Source organism: Pleurodeles waltl, chromosome 7 (genome assembly GCF_031143425.1).
Source record: "Pleurodeles waltl isolate 20211129_DDA chromosome 7, aPleWal1.hap1.20221129, whole genome shotgun sequence".
NCBI classification, from domain to species: domain Eukaryota; kingdom Metazoa; phylum Chordata; class Amphibia; order Caudata; family Salamandridae; genus Pleurodeles; species Pleurodeles waltl.
This window is the reverse complement of record NC_090446.1, coordinates 129,956,151-129,976,535: the sequence shown is the minus strand read 5'-3', so window position 1 is coordinate 129,976,535 and position 20,385 is coordinate 129,956,151. Positions and strand designations below refer to the sequence as shown.

Here is a 20,385-nt window from a genome sequence, read left to right as displayed (position 1 = left end):
CCAGCTATCCAAAGCAGCCTCATGCAAGCAAAATCAACTCAATGAGGGATTTGGCTAAAGGCATACTACGACGCATGAACCTATAACCTGACCCTATGCTAATCATTCTTGGTCCACCAGGTGAAACAGAAACGCAGAGTTTGCCTTGAGCCAACTTTACCAAGTGATGCAATGTGCCTTGTGTCAGCAAAAGCACCTCGAAGATGACATTGGCTAAAGGAAAACTGCAATGCATGCCAACTTTTTTTCTAGGAGGGAAAAAACGAGTTTGCCTTCAGCTTCACCCTATGCTAATAATTCTTGGTACAGAAGGAGACCCTTTGCTCAAATTACATTTGGTTTGAAACATTTAATTTCACAATGTTAGCTATAGGTATTCTACATTTAGTTTGAAAACATTTTGTTCAGAAAAATATATTTTAATTCTGCGTAAAAATATAAATTTTAAAAGAGCTGCTTTAATGTTTACAATTTTGACTGGGACAAAACGCTGACTTTAATCATTGCCTTGTATTAGAATTTCTTCAAGGGAACAGATTAACTATTCTGACACCAGTAAGAGCCAAACACATTTGGACTTTATAGCCAGGTTTTTATAATGCTGGATTGTTGTTGTGGTCAAAGTTAACATTTCAAAGATGTTTTTTCAAACTAAATGTTTTCTTACAGATTTATTCCGTGTGAAAGAAAACTTAATACCGTCTCATTCCACGTCATTTGAGTTCGAGTTCCTGGGTTTGAACCTTCATGCAGCCGGGCATAGGTTGGAACCCACACTTAGAATTTGCATCACAGGATTGGTGTTAAGATAACAGTCTTTATTATTGTATTACATTTTTTAAACATACATTCTTTCTGGACATTTAAAGGCAGTCTGCACCAGTCACTCATGGCCCAACAGAAGATCAGAGGCCCTGACCCTCTTTCTAGCCAGTGCCCCCCTTGGGCCCTGAGACCCCAGTCATTGCTGCAGCGTGGCATCACGTGTGGTGCGCGTCTTCGTGGGTGCCATGATGAAAAGGCAAATTTGTTCCACTGGTGCAAATTGTACTCCATAAGCATTTAGTATGTGGTTACAGCATTCTGACTGGGTGAGAAAGGAACTTCTAGGGATGCAATTTGTGTATTATTTTGGCCATTTCCTGTGAAAATCTCAGGCCCTGCTCCCCCAATCTGTTCTTCCTTAGCGTGGCTGGTGCAAGTGAGGCATAGTATGCTGTACATAACTGAGCTGGTGACAGATGAACATACAACCAAAAGAGTGAAGAGAAATGGGCAAACTCTGGTAATGGCATGTATATGTTTACTTATCTCAACACAGGAATGAACACTGACGTGGCAGTGACTTGTGAGGCGCTCTCTACTTCCTACTCAGCTTGTCAGTGCTCACTGAATTCGACGTCATAGTTTTTGTGCATCGCACACAATGTTTTCCAAGCGCTTAGAAGGTGTCAGATTGGGAACACTGAGGCAAGAAATGTTCTTACAATAGTTCTCTTAAATGCACCAAATGCCAGCTTCTTGCATTGCCCACTGGAATCAGGTTTTCAGACTGCCCCCAGTGGACATTCCTCTCACAGCCCACCACTGGCCTCTCCTCACACTTCTCACTAGAGCCAGCTTTGCATAATGCAGCTCCTCACACTGCCCACTAATACCTAGCCCTCAGACCCCCCCACAACGACGCCAGCCACCACGCTGCCTGCCAGTGACAGCATCTCACACATTGCACCAGTGAGCATCAATTCTGCACAGGCAGGAGGTGACGCAGCTCAGGCTGTCTGTAGTTAGTGTTTAGCTTCTTGGGGACTCTGATTAACAGGAACCATAATTTATGTAACCCCTCCTTCTCTGATTGGGCTTTGTTGCCTTAGTTATGTCAGCTTAACCTCTCTACTTTGAATCTCATGGCTCAGTGGACTAAGGCATCCATAGCAAGAATCTATGTTTGATCTCATTATCAAAGGTTTGAATGCCAGTGGTCCACTCTGCTTTTCATCCTTCTAGTTTGATAAAATGAGTACCCTCTGAGTAACAATACACGGAATTTCAGCTCCGAGAAACCCTTCTGGGTAAATGTGTGCTTTGCAAACACTTATGCCTGACAATCCTTATTTAAAAATTTGCACACCAGGATTAGACCCCTGCTCGTGCTATTGCTGTGGCTATTTATTGAGTAATCAGTGCTTTCAAGGACACAATTGACAAACTTCGTGGTTCTCGTACTGTGAGGCTAAATATTAATGGCCTGCTGGGAAATTCTAGTTCTGTGTAACGTTACAAAAAACGGCACAGTTTTCATCCAAAATGAGTTCTTGCTCATAAAGCCTACTTCTATTGAAAGAGTTGGATTGACGCCCCTGTGTGTTCCTCTTAGCTTTACAATTCTGAAAACCCGGAAGTGGCCCGAGCATGTTCAACTCCAGCGCCATCTTCAGGCGCACCTCGATGCCTTGTGGGATGTGTGTGATGTTATCTCCACTGCAGCTGCGACAGGAGCAACTTGGGAATTTGCCGTGAGTGAAAACCACTGCCTTAGGTTTCTTCACGGCCAAAGTGGCTGCAAGCCGCAGCGAATGACGTCACAACTATCCACAATACATCAAGGAACTCGCCAAGACGGTTGCAAGTACAAACTTTGTAAAGTTTCTATCTTTCACAACTTTAAAGCGATAAGGCTACCACAAAAATGTTTAAAGTGAAAACAATAAACATGGTGGCTCACGTCAGCAATGACGTATCCTGTTCAAAAGTTGCAAGCTTTCTGTTGACATGACATTGTCCCTCTTGTGTGCCGGTGAGCTGAACAGTTGCATGGGGCGTTAAGACCTTGGATGGCTGTTTGAGTTGGTTTCTGCCACCTGGATGACTTCGTTCTCCACTAAGACCTGGCCCCCCTCCCCATTAAGTTGTCTCATTCGCAGGTTGATGGACCCATAGGTCTTTATGGGTCCTCTGGAGGCAGTGAAGGTCCTTCTCCTGTACAGCTCCCCTTTGCAGATGGATACCATAAGCATCATAGACAGGAGCATGCCCCCCAAGGTCAGGAGCCCCAGTCCTGCAATGATGCACTTGTCCAGAAGGGAGCCCAGGTGGGCGTAGTAAAGCTCCAGCCTCTCCATCTCCCTGGCACTCACTGTGTCGGGGTTCACCCGCGCTTCCCTGGGAATAGTGTAGGCAATCACCACCAGGACAATCCCACTCACTAGAAAGACCAGAGCAAATATGAAGCCATAGTCCACAGAGTGACCCGGAGGCTCTGCCCCGCGCCCATCCTCGGACCTTGGGGACAAGTCGTCTCTAGGAAGCCTGCTGGCCGCTGGGAGACCCCTGGCTTCGTGTCCTCCTGCAGAGCTGCTTGATGGGTCATGTCCAGTCTCCTCCTGGCTCCTGAAGCTGGTCTCCTGCTCATCTGCATTGAAGGAGGCATTATCAATGCCAGCCTTGCAACCAGCCGTCGGGGCCAATGACCTCTCCCCGGTTGCAGGAGGCGACTTCCTTGTTGGCCCCTGTGTCCTTCCAAGAGGTTTCAGTTCCAGGGAGTGTGAAGACGCCATTGAAGGACAGCTCTCCTCTTCTTCATCACTGGATCACAAGCCCAATTCAACAGTAGTGGAAGCCCTGAAAGTGAGAACAGGACAGGCATGGGCAAAGGAGGAGAGGAGCGGGGGAAACAGTGAGAAAGGGGTGCGTTGGAGGAAGAGAGCCTTGGATGGTGTGAGAAACATGAGGGGGCACAAGAATGGGAAGAGTTCTGAGGAGAGTCGGTGTTGGGGAAAAAAGAAACAGGGAGTAAAAAGTAAGTGGTAAGGAAGTTGGAGAAGTGAAATAAAAGAAAAATGTGATCAAAGACAAAAGCTGCAAAACCTATTAGATAATAAAAGTAAACCACTAATTGCTAGGCCATGACAACTTTTGTTTATCACATTATCTTTGATCTTATTACAACACCCATTTAGTGGTATTCTTGTTTCTGTAGAGCTCCTTGTTGCTCAGAAGTCCCTTTTTCAGAATTCCCACATCTTCTGCCCTTCGTTATCCTCAGCCCTTATTTCCTCAGTTTCTGTTTCTGCGCAACCTTTTAAACGCAAGTCTCTTTATAGCTCACTGTCTCAGATAAAGTGCCTCTTTGCAGTGTCTTCCTCCTCGGCATCTATATCCCTGTATCCATATTCTCAGACTCCCCATCTTAGAGTCCCATCTTTTTCATATCCCTATCTCAGAGCCTGTCTATTCAGTCCCTCGCGTCTCAGGGTCCACCTCTTCAGAGTCCCTATCTCAGAGCCGGCCCCCCTAAGGCTCTGTCTGAGACCATGTTCCCTCAGATTCCCTATCTAAGAGCCAGTCTGCCTGGTGTCCCCGTCACACAGCCCATCTCTTTTGAATCCCTGTCTCAGAGCACATCTCAGTCTTCAGGTTTCAGAGGCCTTCTTTTCGACATCACAGAACCTGTGCTCTCTGAGTCCTATTGGCTTGTCCCCTTAGAGTTCCTATCGTAGAGCCCATCTACCCAGTTTTACGGTGGCAAAACCCGTGTCCTCTAGGTCCCTATCAGACCCATGGTCTCATAGCCTCTGTGTTAGAGCCTGCGCACTCTGAGTTCCTGAATCACCTGTCTTTCCGTCTCCCAGTCTCAGAGCCCATTTCCACCAAGTCTCTACCTCAGAGTTTGTCCACCAAAGTCCCTGTCTCTGAGCCTGTCTTCATAGGGTCCCTCTTTCTGTCATGAGACAACACAATTCAGGCAATCCTTAAGTTCTATGCCCTCAAATAAGCTGAGCTTTTTCACTTCGTGGGGCAATTATTTTAACAATGCACTTGTTGTGCTTCTTGTGTTTTATGGGAGGAGGTTGTTGTCTGGTCTTTGGACTTCTTTTGTCCCCTGTCTACCTACGGCTTTACATTATGTAGAAATTGGACGTTTGTTTGATTTCCATGTAACTACAGACTACCTGGTATATTTTTACTCTGTTTTATTTGTGCCCACAATATACCTGGGCTCCATTAGAAAAAGCATGATGTCATTGCCCATAAGATACCAACTAGTACTTTGTGGTACAAGATGGCTGCTCCCTGGAGCGAGTGAATTAGAAATGTTATAGAACAGCTCTACGGATTAAATCATCTCTTGGCACTGTGATAGAGACCTCTTGAATCTGGGCTTCGCACCGTCGAGGCTGCACATTACACGGAGGCAAATCCACGTCTCTGCATGGACATTTTAGGGTTGGGGTTATGGTATTTGTTAACGGAAAGTGTAAGGGTTTGACTCGTCTAGGAGGACGGTAATGGCTGGAGTTGGCTATAGAGTCAGGGTTAGGTTGATGGGTAATGTCAGGGTTATATGGTTAGGGTAGGTGTAACTGGTAGGCCTAGTCTTGGGGTAAGGATAAGGTAAGACGTCTTTTTGATGAATAAGCGTTTACGCCTGAGCAGCAGATACTTGAAGGGGATGCACCCAAAATGAGACCAAAGTACCATCCATCAAGTGCCAACAAACCCACTCTCTCCCCTTTGCAGTGTGACACTTGAATGCTTGGCTTCTTAAGATACAAGAATTCAGCCTCTGAAATTCTGTCCTGGTTTCAGAGGTGCTTAGACCTTGGTGAAGCCCGTATTATCTTTAACGTGTACGAAGAACAATCCATACTAACACAACATTGTAAGCAATATTATGTGCCTGCTACTTATTTACTCTGCCATAAAGCTGTGCTCTTAAATGGCAAGTATTTTTCTGGTTATGCTCACAAAATAATCACATTATTCTGTCTCTGCCTCACAGTGTCTTGGTTGACAGGCCCCTGTGGTTTGATCTCATTTCTGCTTTCCTTCTCAACTACAAAATCATCTTAAAGTTTGCTGTACTTCTAGAGGGGATCCTGCTGCTATTGATGCACAGAAGTTCTTAAACATTAAGAATTTTGTGTTGACAATACCCATACATTGAAACTATTGCTGCTACGTTTACTAAAGCTACTGTCTTGAATTTGACTTCTTGTTATTATCAGAGAACAGAAATTTGATTTACATTTTGCTGATGTGCACCCTGATTATTGAACACACAATATCGGTGGGACAGAATATCAAGAACAAATATCGAAACACATATTGACAGGTAAGTCTAGCTTTTCTACATGTACTCCCACATATATGTACCAATGTGGTAGATGTATATCCAAGATATATAGATTTGAAGTTATGAAAAGTAAAAAGAAAATGTCCTATATGCACTTACCTTTTGATATTTTCTCCCTTGATATTCTGTTCTAGATATTCGTGTACCACAATATTGTTGGTGTCAATATTCAGTAGTACAATCCATTTTGCTGACATCCCTATAGGTTTGTAGACCTCAAGGCTTGACTGTCTTTGGTAATTTTAATCCCAGTAAAGATGGGTTCGCCCGCCTCCTTTCTCCGTTTTTTTTTTGCCAATATAAACTCCCATGGACCAGTAGCAGCTGCTGCCAGGAAGGGGTGGGAGCAGCACGTGGAGCAGGACCACGGAGGTAATAAAAAAAAATTATTTAAAACCTGCTGCCTCCATATTCTCGCGCTCCAGCCGCCTCGGTTCCTCTTGTCTTCTTCCTCCCTCCCCACCCAATCCCAACACTTCTCTCATGCTGTTTTCAGAGCAACTGTCTCTTCAGACTAGCTATCCATTCAAAAGGGGCCCTGTCTCTTCTGAAACCTCTGCCCTTCAGAGTAGCTGTCTCTTCAGAGCCTCTGTCTCTTTAGAGTAGCTGTCTGTTCAGGGGGAGCCCTGTCTTTTCAGAATCTCTCTTCAGAGTAGTTATTAAAATTCAGGAGGGCCTCTGTCTCTTCAGAACCTCTGTCTCTTCAGAGTAGTTGTCTCCTCAGAACTTCTGTCTCTTCAGGGCTGCTGTCTATTCAAGACGACTCCTATCTCTTCAGAACCTCTTCTTTACTGAGTAGTTGTCTATTCAGCAGGGGTCCTGCGTCTACAGAACCTCTGCCTATTCAGAGTAGGTGTCTTTTCAGGAAGGGCCCCTCTCTTTAGAACCTCTGTCTCTTCAGAGTAGCTGTCTTCTCAGAACCCCTGTCTCTTCAGAGCCTGTATCTCTCCAGAGTAGCTATCTACTCAGGAGAGCCCCTGTCTCTTCAGAACCTCTGTCTCTTCAGAGTAGCTGTTTATTCAGGAGGGCCCCTGCCTCTTCAGAATTCCTGTCCCTTCAGAGTAACTATCTATTCAGGAGGTCCCTTGCCTCTTCAGAACCTCTGTCTCTTCAGAGTAGCTGTCTATTCATGAATGCCCCATCTCTTCTGAAACCTCTGTCTCTTCAGACTAGCTGTCTCTTCGGGAGATCCCTTGGCTCTTCAGAACCCCTGTCTCTTCAGAGTAGCTGTGTATCCAGGAGGTCCCCTGTCTCTTCTGAAACCTCTGTCTCTTCAGAGTAGCTGTCTAATCTGGACTGCCCATGTCTTTTCTTGAAACCTCTGCCTCTTCAGAGTAGCTGTCTCTTCTGGAGGGCTCCCATCTCCTCGGAATCTTTGTCTCTTCAGAGTAGCTGTCTTTTCATGAGGCCCCCTGTCTCCTCAGAGCAGCTGTCTATCCAGGAAGGCCCCTGACCCTTCTGAAACCTCTGTCTCTTGAGAGTAGCTGTCTATTCAGGAGGGTGGTTGTATCCTCGGAGTCTCTGTCACTTCGAGTGACCTGGATTCATGGCACAGTAAATAGCTTTCCTTTTTTTCCGAGCCCATAATCTGGACAATGAGTCAAATCAGTTATCAGGCCGTATTAATCTCTCCCCAGATCCCTCGGTGTAATTACATCTCTGCTGTTGTAATCAGATGATATAAAACAACAATTGGAAGCAAGTAATTGCGTGGGGAGTGGAGGGCGGGGCGGTGCCCACGCAATACCCCGACCCTGCTGTTGATGAATAGTTCTAACCTAGAGCTGACGTGGCTACCTTACTGAAATATATCACACTGGTTCCTCGGTCTATCTGAGAGTGTGTGTGTGTGTGTGCAATGCAACGGGTCTCGCATTACGTCAAGTTAACTCCTGACCAGACTTTTCTTGCCACATTAAATAAAAAAAATTAAAAAATGAGCGCAATCGCTGTGAGATAGAGAGAAAAAGTAGTCCGAAAACCATATGGAAAACATGGAGCCTCGTGTGTTTCCACTAGTTTACCGGTGCTCTCAAGGAGGGCTGAACACCGGAAAAGGCATGACGTGTGCATGCCTTTCACAAATTAAAACAAGCAGATTTTAAAAGGCAAGCCCATGAACCAATGAAAGTGACTGACGTAACATGGGTGTGGTTAAAATCCCCCGAAAGGGAGATTAGAAGAGGGAGGGAGTGCTTTGCTTGCCCCTAAGAAGGGCATCAGAAACACTGCCAACGAGTCTTCTGACCTGGCCATGGGGCAGATTTCTGAATACAGGAAGTAGTACTACAGGGGTATGCTTTTACATACTCTTTCATGCCTTCATTACTAGGCCCCAAACTTCCAACTCCCTCTTAGTAAAAGTGTAAGAGAGCAGGGTTCTGTTTGTACTACTTTTGTCAATATTCCCATTGTACTCCTCTTTTAGATGTTTTGGGCCAATTCACAAATGTCTGTACAAGTACACAAAAGAGTACAACACGATTATTACTTTATGTACTTCAAAATGCCTTTGTGAATGGGCTCCCATGCGTCCAGGGGCAGCCCTGAAAGGAAACTCAATTTAAAACAATGTGGCAAGACCCAGGAGGAGCAGAAGTCTAATGGGTGCGTAGAGAGAGATCTTACCAGCGGTCAGTATAGAATACTTTAGCGATTTGAGTGCTGTGTCCAGCTTCAGAGCCAGTACCATGAGACTGTATTATAGAAACTCTGGACTTGTGCAAAAGACATGACAAATCTAAGGAGCACCATGTTGCTACGCGTTAAATACAGAATGAAGGAAAGATATTTTGCTCTAGTCTGAATTACAGAAAGAGTTTCAGTGCAAACATTGAGCAAGCGGATTTTGGATCAGTTGGCAAATATAATTAACATATTAATTACCTACAAATGGTTTAATGTTGTAACATTGACATCATAGCCAATGAATGGCATTTTTTAAATATAGCCTACTGATTTTCTCACATTTTTGGCATATATAAGAATAAATGGAACCCGAAGTCCTGTCTTTTACATTTGAAAAATAAGATTCGAAGATTTTCACCTTCCGTAGTTTGTAAACACAGCAAAAAGTGTGTTAAAATGATTTTGATACGTGTTTTCCCTGATATAACGTTTTAGTTTGGAGCAAATCCTTTTTTGCCCCACCATCTACTATGCAACCAACAGCATCTTTCAAGTGGAGTTGCCTTATTTGATTTTATGCACTGGTGAAACTTTTCTGTCACGTGGCCTAGTTGCACACAGTTCTGAAGTACCCAGTGCAACTGTTCGGTTTCCCATCGACCAAACTGTACCTATCGAGTTTAGCTGTGTTTGCCTCAATAAACAGCAGGCTAATTGCTAGTGAAGGCAAAAAATAGGGTATGTCTAATATTTTCTCACTGTGTAGTTGCTCTTACAGCTTCCTTTGGAATACATATTTATTAGAGGTTTTTCCTGCATGCAGGTGTTGAGCAATTTACCATTTTTAACAGGCAGCAAATTGTTAAGAAAATATTTGATAGAATAGGTTGTGATGCTAATTGGATGTTATTTAAAAAGTGGTCAGTGGTGGGGCGGTCATTCTGTGTCACCCAGCGTGTGGGTGTTAAGCACAGGCACCACACAGAACCTTTCCAGGTGTAATCAGTCTTCGTGGTTGCTAGTGCGTACAAATGTACAACCACACTTCCACAGTTTATTCAATCTCCATGGATCCGATCTCTTGATTTGTAAATTCCATACATTTTAAACATCTCCCCAGTGCATTTATGGTCGTATTTATACTTTTTTAGCGCCACATTTGCGCCACTTTTTAACGCAAAAGCGGCGCAAACTTACAAAATACAATTGTATTTTGCGTCGCTTTTGCATCAAAAAAGGACGCAAATGCGGCGCTAAAAAAGTATAAATATGGGCTTAGTGTTCTGGTAAACTCTTCTTCTGAGGGAATCCAGAATTTACAATCTACGCTAAAAACAAAGGAGACTAATTAGCCCTATGTCTGAATGGGAATAAAGTCACATTCTCACACTGCTCGAATGTAATCTCAGTCATTTTACAGAGACTCCACACTATGTTTGAACCCTCTGAAATAGAGACCAAGCTACATATATGAATTCAAGCGTTCCTGGAAGCAACACTTGTCTTTTCATCTTAAATCATGTCAAAACATTCTGAAACGGTTCACTCTTTATACAAGTATTTTTCCTTGTTTGTTCAATAAATTCATTATAACTTCAAGATGTATCCCCAAGTCATTTGGAAAAAGTTTCACATATTTAAATTGGGGGCAGAGGGGCCCAGTTGTCCATGCACCTCACATGTAATAAAACAATTCAGATAAAAAGCATCTAATTGGAGAAGAATATTCCTGGTTCTTCAAAAGATCTTCTGTGGCTGAGTGCTCACCTTCTTGATGTAGGCAGCTTGCCGGTGGGTTTGTAGGAGCGAGCCCCGTAGAAGCCATCATTAGTACGCCCACACTGTTGCCAAAGTTAGTAGATTGCACACTTTTCATGAAATCTCTGAGGGTCTTTGTGTGCTGAAGGGAGTACACGATTTCTCGGTGTGCTGGAAAATACCTTGCAGTTCTGTTTTGTCCTTTGGGAATCAGTTGTTCAAATTGTGTACACTAACTTTTTTTTCTCAATACTGGGATGAGGGTTGGTGCCAACATTACAGGTGTTCACTTTTGGCCTCCGGTGTTGCTAGGGTTGTGTCAACAACGTTATCCTGGTGGACACCGTGTTGAAGTGTGTGTCATCATTTGTATTAAGATATCATCGTATAAGGAATCTTAAAACAGGCTTACATATTTCGCCATGATAAAAAAAAATATATGTCACCTTCTCATGATTGCAAGTGTCTCGACTTTTCAGACTCCACTGGCGACAAATAATCCAAATTATCATTCCTAACCTTGGGGTCCATGGTAAGCAGTTTTCTGATCCACTATCATTTCCCTTGTAGCAATGTCTTCGTTCGCTTGGCCCCTTGGATTGAGTGTAATACGTGTTCCGTACTTGGAACCTGACTTGTGAAATATTGTGTTGTTCTCATTAAAGTGTTTTTCTACACTTGATTTTGTGTTGTTAATTTTTGTCATATTTTGAGTTCTGTAGTGCTTGTTTTAATTTTTTGCTCCGTTTTACTCATATTACCTAATCTGCACAGGTATTTGATGAAATAAGCGCAGAACGTTGTATCACGTGTGGGATATCTGCTTAAGTAGTATCATCCACCCATACATCGATGGTAAACCATATTACCTTTTACAATGTTATTACAGGATGTGCAGTTATGACATGATAATGTAACCTTATGGTTACTTTCCAAAATGTTGATCTTTTTGTTACAAATTTTGTTTAGATTCCTACTGTGGCTGGGTTACACCATGAGAGGGCTGCCTAGAATTTGATTGAATTTCTCATCAGTTTCTATGATGGTCCATTGTTTTCGCAGCAATTTTCAGTTTTTTTTGTTTTCACTTTATTTTGAGTATTTAGATATCATTACTAGTCTGAGGTTCTTGTCCTTGGTTTTTACATTAGTAATACGTTTTGTTCAGTGACGGCACCTCTCTCTCCTGATTTGGGGCAGGGGTTTCCTTGGGATACCCCTTCGTGGAACTTCTCTAACATTTTAATTTTAATTCTCTTAAATTTGTCTGAGTAGATGTTATTTGTGTTGCTCTAATTAGTTGGGAGTAAGGTATATTTTCTTCGAGTGTTCACGGGTGGAATGGCACATATCTACCTGTCACCCGGGATTCATCAGAATCCATGGGTTCTCCCATAAGACCGACTGGTTCAGCAGTAGACTCATTACACCAACCCATAAGAAAATACTTTGATTTCTATCTTCAGCCCGTAGTGCAATTCATGACTAAGACTATGGCCCATATTTATACTTTTTTAGCGCTGCGTTTGCGTTTTGTTTGACGCAAAGACGTCGCAAACTTACAAAATACAATTATATTTTGTAAGTTTGCGCTGCTTTTGCGTCAAAAATTGCGGCCCTAAAAAAGCATAAATATGGGCGTTAAAGACACAGGCTCGTTTCTAAGAAAAACTAAAAGGAGCAAAAGAAATCTCAGAGCTTCAATGCATGCTCTGCACAATGAATGTTAACTCTATATATTCATTCTGCATGAAGCAGGATTGAAGGCTGTTGGATGGGCTTTGCAAAAACATCCTCCGGAAGATGCCAATAGTGTTTCACTGTTGGACATTTTACAGGTCTCACGGTGTCTCATCTTCTTCCATGATGATGATGATGACAAGTATTTTTAGCAACTCAAAGGTCCTTCTGTGGAGTCTGGAGCAGCTTCACCTTACACCAGTATATTCAAATTCTTGACTAAACAAGTCTTCACGCAAGAAGACTGGTCCTCTGTACAGAAAGTGTTTCTCAGATACACTGATGATGTGTTCTTGTTCTGGAGTAAAACTAAGGAAGAACTTTCTGAGAATATCACTAAATGAAACCAAAATGAGCAATGCATCATGTTCCTTGGTGTCAGAATGATATTAAATGACTTTTATGAGACAGATCTATATAGTAAACGTAGAGGCAGGAAAAGCATGCTAGATTACAAATCTTTCCAACCGTGGACACTGCAAAAACATTTAACTTACTCCCAATTAATTAGAGAAAAATGAGCTTGGATAAAGTCAATGACGTTAAAATTAAAATATTTGAAAAGTTTCAAAATAGGGGTACCCTAAGGAACCCTCCACCAAGCAGGACACAATTGATGTCACTGAAGGAACATCTTGTTAATTGAGAAACAAGGTAAAAAAACATCAGACCAGTAATGATATGCAAATGCTCACAACTAAGTAAAAAATATGAACATTAATTGCAAGCACTGGACCATCATAGAAACTGATAAGAAACTAAATCAAATCTTAGGAAGGCCTCCAAGTATCTCATACTACAGCAGTAAAAATCTAAAGGAACTTTGTAACAAGAAAAAAATCAAAATTCCTGAAAGTACTGATAAGGGTACAGTACCATGCCATAACTGTACATCCTGCGATAATACCATAAAAATGGAATATGGTGCACTACTAATTTATGGGCAAGAAGATACCACTTAAACACACACCCACATGTGATACAGTGTTCTGCATCTATTTCATCAAATGCCTGTGAAGACTAGCTTATGTAGGCAAAACAGATCAAAAAATTAAAACACGCATTACGAAACACAAGAGTAACACAGGAGAAGTAGACACAATTTAGTGTAGCATAAAACTTCGATGGGAAACAACACAATGTTTCAAAGATCAGGTTCCACGTGTTGTACATGTATTACACTCAACCCGCCTGGGGCAACAGAACAAAGAGGTTACTAAAAAAGATATTATTCTGGATTTAAAACAACTGGACACCATATACAACAAGAGTAAAAATGATAAATTGGATTATAGTCATTACTTGTAAAGAATGAAAAGTCGAGACTTGAACTAATGAAAAGGTTACTTAATTTTTCTCAATATGGCATTGCAGATAAACCTGTTTTAACCCCTGTAATTCTTCTACGATTATATTAGCTTAATACCAATAACGAAACACTTGAGCAAGATACCCACCACATTAGGATTGTTGACACAAGCCTAGCAACATTGGAGACCAACAGTGAACACCCTTAAAGATGTCACCCAGCATGAGTAATCTCATGAGCATTGCCGGAAAGGGAAAAAAGTGTGCACAACTCGAATCATTGATCTTCATGGGACAGCAGAGACCAAAAGTTAGTTTCTAGTACACTTATAGCCCAGATGCTCTTTGTGGCAAACACAGCTCTCCAAGAGTCCGGGAAGAGGGCGCAAATCTACTCACAGTCCAGGAAGTATGAGCGAATCTACTAACTTTTCCTACAATTCGGTGGCGCTCATTCCGGAATCCACTGGAAAACTGCCTCAATTTGCTACACGCCGAAACCGCTACATCAAAAAAGTAAGCTCTCGGATACTGTAGTTTGAGTGAAAAAACAGGAATTGTTCTGCTTTTGAGGTTAGCTACTTAACCATTTTTATCTGAATTGCATTACAGGCAAGGTGCACAGACAACCAGGACCCTTGCCTGCAGTTTTAATGAGTATGTGAAACTTTTGACAAACGACCGGGGATACATATTGCTGTTTCAATGAACTTAATGATCAAATAAGAAGAAACTTTTGTATATAGTGCAACACATCAGAATATTCTTGAATAAATGAAGGACTAAGAAGAAGAGAGAAGAGATATTTTAAGGAACATTTGAATTCAAGCGTGTGACTATGACTCAATCTTCAGAGGGCCGAAGAGGAGTGTGGGGTCTTTGTACAATGACTGAGAGAACATTTGAGCAGTGTGAAAATGTGACTAGGTTCACAGCTGGATATCCGAGGCCAAAAAAAAATGTATTTAGAGCATTGACAGTATGTTGCCGTTTTTAACATTTAAGGCAGGCCTTCTTCAGGCTGCAGATCACGGTGTCTGTGGTGTTGACAACCAGAGACTAGAAGCTGCACCGACTTGTTATGTCCTTGTAGCTGTGAAAGTTCTGTCACGAGTTGGGAGCAGAGAACAGACAGCTGGCACCACTGACACGAGCAAGCGACACATGGTCGACTTCCTACCTCATGAGATTACCAGTTACTCAGAAGCACAAAAGTTTCAACTATGATGTTTTTTCTTTGAGTGTTTGGAAACCGACATCTAGGGTCGCAACATGTGATTATGGAAGTGAGAAATTAAAACACAAGAGTGCTCTATTTCCCTCAGTTGGTGAGATTGCGAAGTTGTCTTAGAAAGAAAGGCGACATCAACTCTATTTATTAAAAAGGGCAAATCTTGGAGGAAGTTCCCAGGAGTTGCACAGGTTTGCCTTCATTTCAAAGGAGCTGAAGTAAACTGAGTTATAGGACCGGTCGTTGATGCTGTCTGAATGTATTCATTGTCAAATGAGGTCTTACGTAGGTGCTACCTCTGGAGCTCGGAGTTGCTGCAGAGGGAAGGTGTAACATGTGCGGAGCCTCCCCGCACCGGCAGCGCCGCGGCGGCATCGGCACCCGAATAAATGCAGGCCCGGGACAGCCGGGCGGAGAGCGGGCGAAGGCCCGGCGCGGGAGTGAGCGGGCGAAGGCCCGGCGCGGGAGTGAGCGGGCGAAGGCCCGGCGCGGGAGTGAGAGTGAGCGGGCGAAGATCCGGCGCGGGAGTGAGCGGGCGAAGGCCCGGCGCGGGAGTGAGAGTGAGCGGGCGAAGGCCCGGCGCGGGAGTGAGCGGGCGAAGACCCGGCGCGGGAGTGAGCGGGCGAAGGCCCGGCGCGGGAGTGAGCGGGCGAAGGCCCGGCGCGGGAGTGAGCGGGCTTCAGGGCGGGTTCGGACACGAAACCCCCGCCAGTCACTGGCGGCTGCTGCAGCACCTCCGGGGCCGCTGCTCTCTGGATGGGTGGTACTGCCGCTCTCCGTCAGTGAGTAGTACTGCTGCTCTCCGTCAGTGGGTCATACTACTACTATCTATCATGGGTATTACCGCTGCTGTCCATCAGTAGGTAGTACTGCTGCTCTCCATCAGTGAGTAGAACTGCTGCTCTCCATCAGTAGGTAGTACTGCTGCTCTCCATCAGTGGATAATAATACTACTACTGTCTATCATGGGTATTACTGCTGCTCTCCATCAGTGGGTAATAATACTACTACTGTCTATCATGGGTATTACTGCTGCTCTCCATCAGTGGGTAATACTACAACTGTCTATTATGGGTATCACTGCTGCTATCAGTGTGTAGTGTTACTGTTGTCCTGATTATGTTCATCAGTGGGTGGTACTACCGATGTCTATAAGTGGGTATTATTGCAGCTATCAGTGTGTTCTACTGCTTCTGTCTATCAATTGGTAGTTCTGCTGCTGTCTATCAGTAGGTGGTACAACTGCTATAGTGGGTATTCCTGCTAATATCAGTATATATACTGTTGCTATCAGTGGATAGTATTGCTGCTATCAGTGGGTAGTTCTGCTGCTATCAGTGGGTAGTTCTGCTGCTGTCTATCAGTAGGCAGTACTGCTGTTGTCTGTCAGTGAGTAGTACTGATGTTCATCAGTGGATGGCACTACTGCTGTCTGTCAGTGGGTAGTACTGATGCTGCCTATCAGTGAGTAGTACTGATGTTGTTTATCTGTGGGTGGTACTGCTGCTGTCTATCAGTGGGTATTACTGCTACTATCAGTGTGTAGTACTACTGCTGTCTATCAATAGGTGGTTCTGCTGCTGTCTATCATTGGATACTACTGCTGCTGTCAGTGTGTAATACTGCTTGTCTATCAATGGGTAGTTCTGCTGCTGTCTATCAGTAGGTAGTACTGGTGCTGTCTATCAGTGAGTAGCACTGATGGTGTTCATCAGTGGATGGTACTACTGCTGTCTATCAGTGGGGAGTACTGATGCCGTCTATCAGTGAGTAGTACTGAAAGTGTTTATCTGTGGGTGGTACTGCTGCTGTACTGTATATCAGCGGGTAGTACTGCTGTCTATCAGTGGGTAGTACTGCTGCTATCAGTGAGTAGTACTGATGTTGTTCACCAGTGGGTGGCACTACTGCTATCATGGGAATTACTGCTGCTATCAGTATGCAGTACTGCTGCTATCAGTGGGTAGTACTGTTGCTATCAGTGGCTAGTATTGTGGCTATCAGATTGTAGTTCTGCTGCTTTCTATCAGTGGGTAGTACTGCTGCTATCAGTGAGTAGTACTGCTGTTGTTCATCAGTGGGTAGTACATCTGTCTAGCATGAGTATTACTGCTGTCTATCAGTGAGTATTGCTGCTGCTGTCTATCAGTAGGTAGTACAGCTGTTGTTCATCAGAGGGGAGTACTGATGCTCTCAGTGGGTAGTACTACTGCTATCTATTATGCTATGACTGTGTAGTACAGCTACTACCAGCTGCTAGTACTGCTACAGTCTATCGGGGAGTAGTACTGTTGCTATCTATCTGGGTATTATGGGGCATAAGTGTGTAGTACTGCTGCTGCCTATAAGTGAGTAGTGCTGCTGCTACTGGTGGGTAGTACTGCTACAGTCTATCAGTGAGTAGTAACACTGCTGTCTATCATGAGTATTACTGCTATCAGTGGGTAGAACTGCTGCTATCGGTAAGTAGTACTGCTGCTATCAGTGAGTAGTACTGCTTATGTCTGTCAGTGGATGTTACTGTTGCTGTTCAGTGGGGAATACTGCTGCTAGTGTGTAGTCCTGCTGAAGTCTATCAGTGAGTAGTACTGCTGCTACTAGTGGGTAGTACTGCTACAGTTTATCGTGGGTAATACAGCTGTTCTCTATCATGGGTATCACTGCTGTCTATCCGTGTTTAGTATTGGTGCTGTCTATCAGGAGGTAGTAATGCTGCTATCAGGAGGTAGTGCTGCTACAGTCTATCAGTGAGTAGTACTGCTTCTATAATGGGTCTTACTGCTCTCTGTCACTGAGTAGTACTGCTGCTGTTCATCAGAGAGTAATACTGCTGCTATCAGTGGGCAGTGCTGCTGCTGTTCATCATTGGGGACTACAGCTGCTCTCTATCAGTGGATAGTACTGCTGCTGTCTGTCAGTAAGTGGTACTTCTGCTATCAGTGTGTAGCACTACTGCTACAAATGTGTAGCACTGCTACTATCACTGAGTAGTAGTATTGCTATCATGGGTAGCACTGCTGCAGTCTATCAGTGAGTAGTACTTCTGCCTATCACTGTGTAGTTCTGATGCTGTGTATCAGTGGGTAGTACTGCTGCTACCAGTGGGTAGTACTGCTACTGTAAACCGGTGAGTAGAAGTGCTGCTGTCTAGCAGTGAATATAACTGCTGCTGCCTGTGTGTAGTACTCTGCTGTCTATCTGTGAGTAGGACTGCACTCTCTATCAGTGGGTAGGATTGCTGCTATTGGTGGGTAGTTCTGCTCCTATCAGTGCGCAGTACTGCTGCTATCAGTGGGTAGTATTGCTGCTATTAATGAGTAGTTCTGCTTCTATGAGCACCGCTACTGTCTGTAGTACTGTTGCTATCAGTAGTGCATAGTTCTACTGCTCGCTATAGGTGCTCTCCATCAGTGGTGACCACTGCTGCTAGTGTATGGGCAGTACTGCTGCTGTCAGTGGGTGGTACTGAAGATGTGAGTACCACTAACGATACTCGCGGTAGTAAGTGTGCTGTCCGTGCGTAGTACTGATGTTAGGGAGTAAATCTCCTACTGACCGTGGGCGATGTCTGCGCCGCCCGTGGGTAGCACTGATACTAACTGTGGGTAGCACTGGTGCTGTCCCTGGTCAGTACTAATTCCCTGACTCTAAAGAGGGGGTTAAGGGGAGGACAGTCAGCCTCCTGGACGCACCCACGGCCTCGCGCACAGACCGTCAGCTGCACAAGCTGCAGGGGTCAAGGCAGAGGCGGTCGGGCGGGCTCTGGGGCTGCGACTCCCACCGCCCCGCCCGGGTCACGCACCTGCTGCGCACGTGGCCTCATCCATCCGTAGAACGTCGGGGCCTGTTCTAAAGGGTCAGAGGTCAGCCCGCCTCTCTCCCTGCTTCTGACAGCACCACCACAACTGGACCGAGGAGAGAGCGCACCCCGGCGGAGAGACACGCGCACAGGCCCATACACGCACCCACAGGTGCTCTCTCGCACAAACACACATGCAGGCGCATATCCATGCAAACAGAGTCAAATGCACGGCACTCGACATACAGAAACTAACATGTTTACTTGTGCACACCTCCCGCGGGCATATAGACAGGCACCATGTGCAGTGCACAAGGATACAGACGCCTTTGGAAACATCTAAAGCGGCACGCACGGGACACACATATACCCCCGCAGATGTAGTTATACCCTCACGAACATACGTATACCCCACAGGCACCCACTCAAACCTAGGCACTCGCTCAAACACAACACAAAACACATGCAAACACATGCCTGCGCACAGACACACGGAGAACCACATTCACCACCGGGCCGTCGGCATGACATCTCCCACGACTCTGGGCACCCGGTGCACCAGCCAGCCACCACAACCATACAACAGGCATGCGCACCAGTGGTGTACACAGTGCCACCCTCTCTCTCTCATACACACACCTCTCTCTTACACACACAGTGCCACCCTCTCTCTCTCTCTCTCTCATACACACACTCCCTTACACACACAGACACACAAACACACAGTGCCACCCTCTCTCTCTCTCATACACACACTTCTCTCTCACACACACAGTGCCACCCTCTGTCTCTCTCTCATACACACACTCTCTTACACACACAGACACACAAACACACAGTGCCACCCTCTTTCTGTCTCACACGCAGTCACCCTCTCTGTCTCTCTCTCACACACACACACACACACTTATTTTCACACACACCGAGTGCCACGCTCTCTGTCTCTCTCTCTCTCACACACACACACTTCTATCTCACACACAAACACACAGATTCGCTCTCCGTATGTAAATACACGGGAGGCGGGATTAAGAAATGGGTCAGGGATATACTACACACAAACAGCTCCACGCAGGCTCGTGTCATCGGCACGGGCATCCTCCGAGGTGCAGGCCGGCGGGGGCACCCCTTGCCACCAGTTCCCCGCGTGTGCTGCTGTGCACACAGTGCCCTACATTCACAAGCCCGAGCTCCCCACAGACATGCCGCACCTGCTGCCAGCTGCACACGGCGGCACAGCTGGGCGAGCGATGCCCCCTGCATCAGTGGGTCCTGGGTAATGAGGGGGCGCCGAGGGGCTCAGCAGGGAGCCTGTGGCAGTGCCCCCTCCCACGGGGAGCCTGCAGAGCCGCCCTGCGCCCACACGGCTCCCCGTGCCCTCCGAGCTAGAAGGAGGGCTGGAAACGATGGGGTCACCCGCTGGCAGCGGCAGGCACGGCACTGCGCCTATGGCACCCCCCGACCCCGAGACGCAAAGAGCAGGCGCGGGCCGCAGGGCCCGGCCGCAGAGATCCCTACCTGGGCGCAGGGCGTGAGCGGCGTCCCAGCATCATCTGAGCCCTGCGGAGGCTGGTCCAGCGAGGGGGAGGGGGCGATGGGGGAGTCCTACGGCACAGCAGCAGAGAGGAGGGGACGTGGGGATAGGTGTGGAGAGGAGGGAGGCAACGAGAGAGAGAAGGCGGGGAGAGGAGAAAGATACAGAGAGGAGGCGGGTGAGGAGAAAGGCCAAAGGGAGCTGGAGGGGGAGAGAAGGAAGAGGGTGCGGACAGAGAGGACAGAAGACGC

The 20,385-nt window shown here is 45.5% G+C and overlaps 1 protein-coding gene across 1 annotated transcript; it reads right to left on the bottom strand.

Moving 5' to 3' along the window:
* Positions 1-344: 344 nt before the first annotated feature.
* Positions 345-20,291, bottom strand: TMEM74B (transmembrane protein 74B). Its single transcript, XM_069243306.1, has 2 exons — positions 20,119-20,291; positions 345-3,621 (listed from the first exon to the last, which is right to left on the bottom strand). Exon 2 carries the CDS (start codon positions 3,555-3,557, stop codon positions 2,823-2,825), a length of 735 nt encoding a protein of 244 aa, XP_069099407.1. The 5' UTR covers positions 3,558-3,621; positions 20,119-20,291; the 3' UTR covers positions 345-2,822.
* Between the last annotated feature and the right edge of the window lie 94 nt (positions 20,292-20,385).

Bases quoted from the DNA above. Each gene is read 5' to 3' on its own strand.
- TMEM74B (XM_069243306.1), bottom strand. From the start codon at position 3,557: ATGGCGTCTTCACACTCCCTGGAACTGAAACCTCTTGGAAGGACACAG.